The sequence below is a fragment of the Strongylocentrotus purpuratus genome, unplaced genomic scaffold (genome assembly GCF_000002235.5).
Source record: "Strongylocentrotus purpuratus isolate Spur 01 unplaced genomic scaffold, Spur_5.0 spur5_contig_836, whole genome shotgun sequence".
Classification (NCBI taxonomy): Eukaryota; Metazoa; Echinodermata; class Echinoidea; order Camarodonta; family Strongylocentrotidae; genus Strongylocentrotus; species Strongylocentrotus purpuratus.
This window is the reverse complement of record NW_022145542.1, coordinates 1,297,327-1,306,462: the sequence shown is the minus strand read 5'-3', so window position 1 is coordinate 1,306,462 and position 9,136 is coordinate 1,297,327. Positions and strand designations below refer to the sequence as shown.

Here is a 9,136-nt window from a genome sequence, read left to right as displayed (position 1 = left end):
TAGGGTCATGCTATCTTTGTAGCATGCAGGAATCGGTTCAATTAGAAGCTTGCTGCTAGATCATGCAGGATCCATGCTTGCTTGGCCTGGTATGAAAAAAATCACTTGAGATACCCTGTAATAAATGTATTGTATGTTGTTAGGTATATACTGCTTCAATGTGAATGAATTATTTTAATGTATAATATTCAGCAAGAACGAACATAACGATGGAAGGTTGATAAAATACTAACAGTGTTGTATTTCGCTTTACACATTAAAATTGTGTACATGTATGTTGTATTTTGTAAATAGGGGAACTTGTATGAAATATTCATTGATTTTTGTTGAGGAATGGTGAATTGAGTGCAACTTATTTTGTTTGAAAGCTTTTAATGTTATCCATGTGATCTATTCAATCATAAAGAGTGGTGTGAAGAGACACCTATTAGAGATGCCCTTTTAATAACAACAATGCACTGCTTCTTCTCTCTGACTGTTTCACTGTTACACATGTAAATACAGGCACATCCACAGATATATACATGTAAAAAATGATAATAATTGTTGATTTAGAAATGTGTACACCGGGTACTCTGCTTTCCATTTACAGTATTACCATATTTTGCAGACAGGTGTACTCTCTTTATATGTTGTGTTGTTTTCTAATTTTGATGACATACACTGCACGCACTGTATGACAAAACCAGAAAACATAACAGAAAGAAAAGACATTTTGTTTTGACCTGAAATTAAGTTTTGCAGAATGAATGGTCTTTCTGTCATTTACACCCAGATTCTGAAATTGCTCTTTCTAAATATTTCATTATTTCTCTCTATTTTTTGTATTTTTGCTACAGGTATGGATGGCAGCAGCTCAGCCTCTAATTGGAATAGTCAAGGCCCAGCATATGATACAAGGGTAAGAGATACATGTCAAACAAACTTTGCTCTTTGCTTAATTCAATTGGTTAAATATAGAGGTGATTGATAGTGGGGGATTTGTACACAGATTAATCTCAGACATTTGTCTGGCAAATTTATATCACACATTTCACCATACTTTCGGCATTAGGGCATGTGGCTATATGTATGATATGAATCATATTCAGGGAACATGAGGCGTAAATCGAGCCAATGAGCGTAACGGGTACATATTTGTGTTTACCTTATACAATAATATGATAACATAATAAAGCATAAAGATGATAGATTGAACCATGAAATATAGTTGTAGTACAGATGTATAAAGCTTTATATACAAAAAAGAAAAAAAGAAAATAGTTTTAAAATTATACATAATTAAAGAAAAAATAATTCATAGTGATAATTAGGTATTAAAGAAGTATGTTGAAGACACAAAGTAAAACTATTAGCATAGAGTTGATAAAATGTAAATTTCCAAGATATGATAATTTCAGACGTTCAAGCTGGCTATCGTATGTTTAATGTTTCCATTTTTTTTAAATCAGAATATATATATATATATATATATCATTAACAGAAAATTAATCAAGAATGCTAATATTATGTCAATGTAAAGGTAGCTTGATATTTTCTAGGACTATATGCAACATGTGTATTAGCAACAGTATTGAATGTGTAACATCCATAGAGAGATTGTATCATAGAAACATTTTTAGAATTATATCTTCAGGTGGATGAGATGCAACATGCCTGAATGTAATAGAAGCGTCTGTATACTCTAATTGGCCAGCTCCATGGTGAGGCAAGCCGTCATAATCGCAGATTAAACGAGCCCGTTCCCTTGCCACACTTCTCCATTTTTGCTGCTCGCGGCCATTTTTCTTGGATTCCGTGTTAAAATGAGAGATTGCATATCTCATCTTCTCGGCTGAAGTAGCCATTATTTATCCCCCCTCGGTGCGAAAATCCTATTTGCCTTTTGTGGGGCGTAATGGCGTTCATTTAAGCGCCATATTGTCAATGACTTCCCAGGGGAGTCCCCCTTCCCCTCTCTACTGCATGGAGAGGGGGAGAGAGAGGGAGAGAGAGAGTGAGTGTGCCACACATCTCAAATGCACTCTTCAAGATTAGATTTAAATCCTGTAAAACAACTAACCTAATGGGCAGACTGGAAGGAGAAGGAGCCAACCTTTGTTTGATGAAGAGAAGAGAAGAGAAAAGAAGAGAGTGAAGAAAGTTCAGTACCTGTCAGAGTACCTCAACCGTCATTGATCGAATTTGATCCGCCTTTTCTAAGATTGTCCAGCGAGGTGCGGATATCATTTAATTTTTACCGGTCAGGCCCCTTTGGGCCCTGCCACCTTACTCCATGAAGATTGTCTGTATTGAAGAGTTGATGCAACTGGCTCTTCACGCTACTCCTCTGGGATGGCTGACAATGAGGAGATGGGAATTAAACAGCCACAGCAGATTTGCAAGACGGTTTATCTCAAGTAATTTATGCAGTCTTTCATGCAGGGTTCAGCAAGGGATAACGATAAATCTGGCACAGAAAACTGGCATGTTATCCAGCCTTGTAAATTTATTCAGTATGAGGCATTATACATCTGTAATTTAGAAATGGCATTTCATGCACGTAGAATCATCGCATATCAGAAAAATGTCAGTTACTGAATCACTCAGAGAATGTTTCTGTTGTTTATGGTTTGTTTAAAAAACAAATCAGAAATTTCAACAATTCAACACAAAAGACATAATCTTATGCTGTTTGTTACTGAGACATTTATTGCACAGTAAAAGAGAGATTCTTATAGGCTGACATAACTTCACAAGTATCTGTGCTACTTGTTTCCCATGTGGAGAATGTTGGTTTTAACTTTTAACCTGAAATCAACTTTTAACCTGAAATCAACATGATAAATAGCTTAATCAATAAATTGCTCCTGTGGAGTATCTATTGTATTTAATATCACACAAGACTGCAAGTATGTACGTTGCATCTCCCAGAAGACGAGAATTGCATGAGGCCTATTCCTTTCCTGTACTATGCCACTCCATTCAGGCAAACACGATGCAAACCTGAGGCAAACAATAACACTGTCCCTCACCACCTAAATAAGAACTTGGTGAAAACACCCCCTCCCCCCCCCCCCCCCCCCCCCACCTCACATCCTCATCTCTATCCATCCAGTCTTGGAGGACTCATGAAATATGAAGAGGACTTTGAAGTAAGATTAACAGCGTCACACTTGAACTTAACAAGACCTCGTCAAACGGAGCATCGCCTTTTACTGATCACAAAGCGTGCAGTCACGAACGTGATATGTGGAAATTAATTATGCTGTAGCATGAGTTCAGGTGGAATGAGCTGGCACTAATTGCCTAATCTTACTGTTGCCCACAGACCCTTGATAAAAGACATCTCCTTTTTGTAGAAGCCCTGGAAGAAACCTCCAGGCTGTTCTTTGTTTTTAAATTCATGGATGACATAGCTTTGTTAATCTCCATTTTTTTATTAATTAGAAAATAAAAATCCTTTCATTGTTTACCTACCCATGAAGAAGTTGAAAATCAATTTATTAGGTTTGATACATGTTAAAATGGGGAAATTATTGAATTAAAAAAAGCGATATGAAAAGTGTAAAACTGTTTTGTATCTTTATTGTTGATATTCACCTCTTGTATTCATAATGAAAGTAATAATGGAAATGATTTGCTTCATTACTCAACTTACTCAACTCAACTAGGACTCAGGAGGGGATAATGGAAAAAACAAGAAGTATTTTTTTAAGCCAGAAAAAGTAAGAATACAGAAAATGAAAATAACCGCATTGAAAGTGTGGCATACTGTATATCTTGGTATGTGCAGTTTTTTAAATGTTAATTGAAAAGAGTTGAATGTCGTTCTAAACAAAATATATTACATCCTCTGCATCATGTTTTGTATGTCTTTTGGAAGGGGTGTGGAAGTGAGTGTAGGCAAAGACGTGCTGACGTGGTAATCATGCATTGATCAATGGAGAGTATGCACATAATGAACATTTCTGTATTTCTCTTTTTGTTTTTCATGTACAGGTACCATATGAGCATGGGCGAGCACCGTATAGTGACAGCATTAGTTCAAGAGGGATGGAAAGTAGCTACATGGATTCATCTAGCTCAATAATGGGTAGGTAGAATATTGGAAGAAAGATACATGTATGTCCCGTAATCCTATTATATGCTACATGGAGTTAGGCACCACCAAATGAAGTTCAACTGAAATTGGACAACATGCATAAATTGCACCAGGCTTGAAAGTTGATAATCTAGACTGCATATGAATATGTAACGTTTTTTTACATCAATTTGCATGCAAAGTACATAGATTATGGATAAGCCCTTCACAATCTCCCCCAGATATCTCGCATATCTCACATGACAGTTTTCAAAGCGATTATTTTAAAAGCACAAGGATGCCATTCCTTGGCCGGTACAACATGTTGCGGGCAAAATGTAGATATTTTTAGTGATACATAGTATCATCGACAGATCACACACCAGTGGCACAATCCTGTTTAGGAAACCAATTATCTTCCAATGACCTCCCGGTACTTCACGCACAGTATGCTGTAAGAACACATGTTAAAATCCAAGACAAAAGGATCCAGTTCCTTGTAGAAGCTAGACGTGTTACTATTTCCCCCCCAGCCCTGCCCTGCCTGGCTGCCGTAGGTAGATGCGTCAAACATGCCAAGTACCTTGTGAGATTGGGATGAGGGACCGCTGTGAACATCCTTGTAGGGTTAGTAGGGGGTACCTTAGCCAGCTTAAGGTTTGGTGTGACAGTAGAAAACACCAGGAATGGTCTTAATTACTTTGTGGGTAATTGATTTGACTATATACCCCCCCTGGGGTGATTATGACATGCCTATCATCTAGGTTTAAACTAGTCTAAAATCTGCAGGCATTCTCTCTCAAGATCAAGGGCGAAATCACTTCTATGGCACTAGAACTGTCTGGAATGCTAAGCTCAGTAAGTGTTAAGGCCTAGGTATTACATTGTGCTCATAGCAGAAGATAACCGGTAGCTGGAAGCAGTGTAATTTATGGGTAGTCTGTCAGGTGAATTTAAATGGAAAAATCACATCATCTGCCGATTTACCCTATTAATATCTCCTGTTATAATTTTTCAGCAGTCCATTTTCTTTTATTCGTGAGGTCTTATGTTTTGTTGAGCATCTCAGAATTAATTGTTCTACTCAACCAAAGGGAAAAAGTCTCTGATCCGTGCTTTGCTCTGAGCAACCCCGGACGGAATGGTATCCCAGCCTGAGTGAATGTGATGCAACATTAAATGTAGGCATTTCTTATTGGAGCTCCAGCAAAACTGTTTTACAGAGTACAATAATCAACTAAGATGATTGCTTGTTCTGTCGTACAGTACACAAATATTTGTGCAACGTCTTCGCCATATTTTACAAGAATTTGAACAGTCTAGAGACGTGCTACAATAGATTTAGGATACTGAGCCTTTGTTGAACTAGAGAGTGTTATTGTAACCCTGTCCTGTAAAAACACATCTTAATGGAACGAGAGAAGAAATACCTCACAGGCAATTCATTCTAAGAAATATGGATTGGTATTGGGGGATTAATTCCTTGTTGATCATCGTATGATTAGAGTAAGGGGGTGTCGGGTTTGTGATTTCACAAATTAATCTTTTCAAAACAAAACCTGAAGTACATATATATTCTGAGGATAGCTTGCACTGACTGTACTTTCGGTTGGTCTTCGTGATGGCAAGTGTGAAAATCAATATTTGGTTCATGGGAGCTAGTCGTATGGTATGGTAGTAGACAGCCTAGTTAGGACCATGGAACAAGTTTTTTGTAATTCCTGCCTTCGTACTACATGTATCTTCAATATTTACCATGTCATTTCCCATATACCTAAATCAAAGAGAAAAAGAGAAAGTATGAAAGTTTCTATTAATTTATTTCTTATTTTAGGCAGCGAAATGTTCTGCACTTCCTTTTCCTTGATGATTTTTCCCCCTTATTTAGGGGCATTTACACTTTAGGCAAAATAATATTGGTTTTTCTCACATTAAGGAGTTTTGGCAAAAGTTGCTCGGCCATAAACACAATGCTAATGCGTGCAGAGCAGTGACAAGTAGCGCATGTGCACAACTCACCAAAATCCCAGAATTATCAAACACCAATGTTTTTTTTATGTTGTTTTTTTATGTTGTTTTTTCCCCCTGTAGAGAACATGTAAATGTTTTTTTTAAAAAGAGGGCAGAAGGATTTTCTGCAATGTTAATGGTCCTATTACAAAAAGATTATGACATGTAAGTAGCCTGAGTATACTTGTCTTGGTTTGTTCTACTGGACAGGGTGGATTGTGTCCTTTGTACAATTAGAGCATGACTGTGGCTGGAGAACTCCTGCTGCTAGAAAGGCCATAGGCTGTTAGTCTACCCTATTTTATACGAAATGTAGTACTCTCTGAAATTAATATCTAGTTTTGAAGATGGTTTACGTTACTCTTATGTGGGATTAAAGGGACTGTCAGTGTATTTTGTCTGTAAAGAAGAAAGTATTTCATTTGCTTATAAATTTTCAGTTAAAATGCATAAAATTGCTCTGGAAAGTTGAAGCAAAATATAATGATTTTAAAGAGCATAATGAGATCATCTGTCTTCTATTCATACTGTAAGAGTTTTTATTTATTGGATATTTTTTCTCAAATGCAGGTGATATTATGCCAGAAATATAATTTTTCCCTCGTTACATAACTGGTAAACAATATCCCCACATTTATTGACATGATTCCGACAATTGAAAAGCCATACAACAAAAAGCTACGTTACAAGAGCCTTTCAAATCCATTTTAAAATGCTAGGTAACAAGATCCCTTCCAAATCCATTCGTTCAAAATGGTGGCATTGCATCTTTCTAATAAATCCAAACTTTCTTGGTCAAAGGATTTAACGGCTTTAGGAGGCCCAGCTCATCTTCCATTAGACAGCAAGATCATTGTATCTAGTCTTCTTGGAAGATTAAGCAACACTCTCTTGAACTTGAAGTGATTATTAAGATGATGAGTGAATCATGTTGACCTTCACAGGACTATCAGTGACATTATGAATCATCAGGGCTGGCTTCTCATGTAGTATACACTCATGCTCGTGCTCTGAGATTTCTAAGATAAAAGACGACAACAATGAAGTAATGTGTTTATTGCTGTTGATCCATTTGTTTCCTGTGTGAGTGTTGTCACTGTTTTTCTTCTTTCTTCAATCTATTTGCTTTCCATTAAACAACTTATTTCAGTTTCATACTGAAATAATGTTGGGAATTTACAACCCTTTTTTTTTGGGGGGGGGGGGAGGGGTGGAGGGACAGTTTAATCAATCTCTTGATTTCAATTTAAGTTTTATGATTTAATCTTGTGGAGGCTCCAGCAAGCACTTACAGTTTATTATGTATAGTGTATTTCAGGAGGTTTCATGTAATGTTTCATGCTTCCAGCCATTTGATGTGGACAGTGGGCATCATTTAAACATGAAGTTTATTATTACACCTATAATTGTGATTCTACTATTGAGATATAAATATCTAGTTTTTTTTATTAGACAATAAGAGATTTCCTGTAGGTTTATATAGTGGCATAATTTTCCTTTGTCCAATGAATTAGGCAGGCTCATGCGGTGATTCATTGCCCTGTGAATGCTTTACCAACCAATTACATCAGCAAAATTATTGATCTGTGTATTACCAATTCCGCAGCAAATAGTAACCACGGTCTGTTACCGTGGCAACATAATAGATGATGAAAATCCATTACAAATCACACAAATCCGTGCATCACCCAAAAAGTGATGAAAAGGAACAGAATTGTTTTCATGTCGTCAAATTCTTTGTCTGATTAGAATTTACATGGCATGAAAGACTAAAACGGATCAGATTAGAAAGTGTTTTCATGAGTCAATTATATTGTACACCCCATGTCCGTCCCTTCTATCAATTAGTTGAAATGTACTTTCTGTCAAAAAGGATTTGTTAGTACGTGTTATCTTCATCTTAGACCATCCCCCTGGCAATTAGTGCTCAATCAAACCACTCCAAAGGAGTTGCACTTTCCTCAAAAGTCCGACGGAAATTGTTTGTGATAACATCTTAATTAGTGCCATTTTTGTCTACCTTCCTGGGAATTTTTAACACCAAACAGTCGAACCTTAGCTGGGTCATGCTGCCCAAACAGCAAGGGTCTAATGGTAATTAATTTGTTTCTCCCAGTGACCCCAGTGAGTTCTCTCCGTCTCTTTCTTTCGCTCTCTCTTTATTTGTTTCCCTATTTCTCTCTCTTTTTCTCTCTTTCTCTCTCTTTCTCTCTCTTTCTCTCTCTTTCTCTTCCCTTCTATTCCGTTTACTCTCTATTTTTATCTTTCACTATCTGCTCTATTCTCAACTCCTTCAAGTTTGACAAAATATTAAAGGGGTTTACTTTAAACTTTTTCCTCAAGCAACCTTTTTAAAATGCAATTTTACGTTGAAATGAATAGTTTAGCATAGTCAAGTACTCTCTGAAAGTGAATTATAATTCTTCAGAAGATTTGAAAAATTCCATGTATTTAATTTGCTCTCGAGTTTAATTCCTGACAATAGCATAAAATGTATATGTTACTAAAAAATTGCTCTCTATCTCCAACAAACTTTACATGCATGTTCTGATGAAATATATGCTATTATGCTTTTCTAGTATTCTGTAAAGTACAAGTTCTATGTTTAAAGCTATCTTTGTAATACCACATCCAAATACTTTTGGGATATGATGTGTGATGGGAGGTAGTACAAAGCCCTTTTCATGGTAGATGAATTATTTCTAGCAGAGTGAAAACGGGACAAGGCGAGTAGTTTCTCACTCGGCTGGCATCACGCATAAGTGTTGTCCTTGGATGGTTAATGGGTTAGCGAGTACCTCAATCCAAATACCAGCCAATAGCAAGTCCCCAGACACCCCTAGCCGCGTGTGAATTTAGCCCCCTCCTTACCGTCAGAGCATGCAAGTGGCTCATTAGGACGGCATTAAAACTTAATTAGTTCACTCACTTGGGGGAGCCATTCACAAGGAAGAGTTGACCAAAAAAAGAGGCAACTTTGATGTGGTCACTTAAAAAACTTCAAGGAATAATAAATGACTCGAGTATTGCGTATAGATCAATTTTTGTTCCACCAAGTTTTTT

The 9,136-nt window shown here is 36.8% G+C and overlaps 1 protein-coding gene across 5 annotated transcripts in view; it reads left to right on the top strand.

Annotated features, from left to right (window-relative positions):
• Window positions 1-838: 838 nt before the first annotated feature.
• LOC581618 (transcription factor 12) overlaps window positions 839-9,136 on the top strand; it is a 97,789-nt gene continuing 89,491 nt past the window's right edge. For all 5 annotated transcript variants that reach the window (XM_030985759.1, XM_030985748.1, XM_030985752.1 and 2 more), the window contains exons 1-2: window positions 839-901; window positions 3,982-4,075. In XM_030985759.1, the coding sequence (XP_030841619.1) occupies window positions 842-901; window positions 3,982-4,075 (154 nt within the window). In that variant the 5' untranslated portion in view covers window positions 839-841. The remainder of the gene's footprint in view (window positions 902-3,981; window positions 4,076-9,136) is intronic.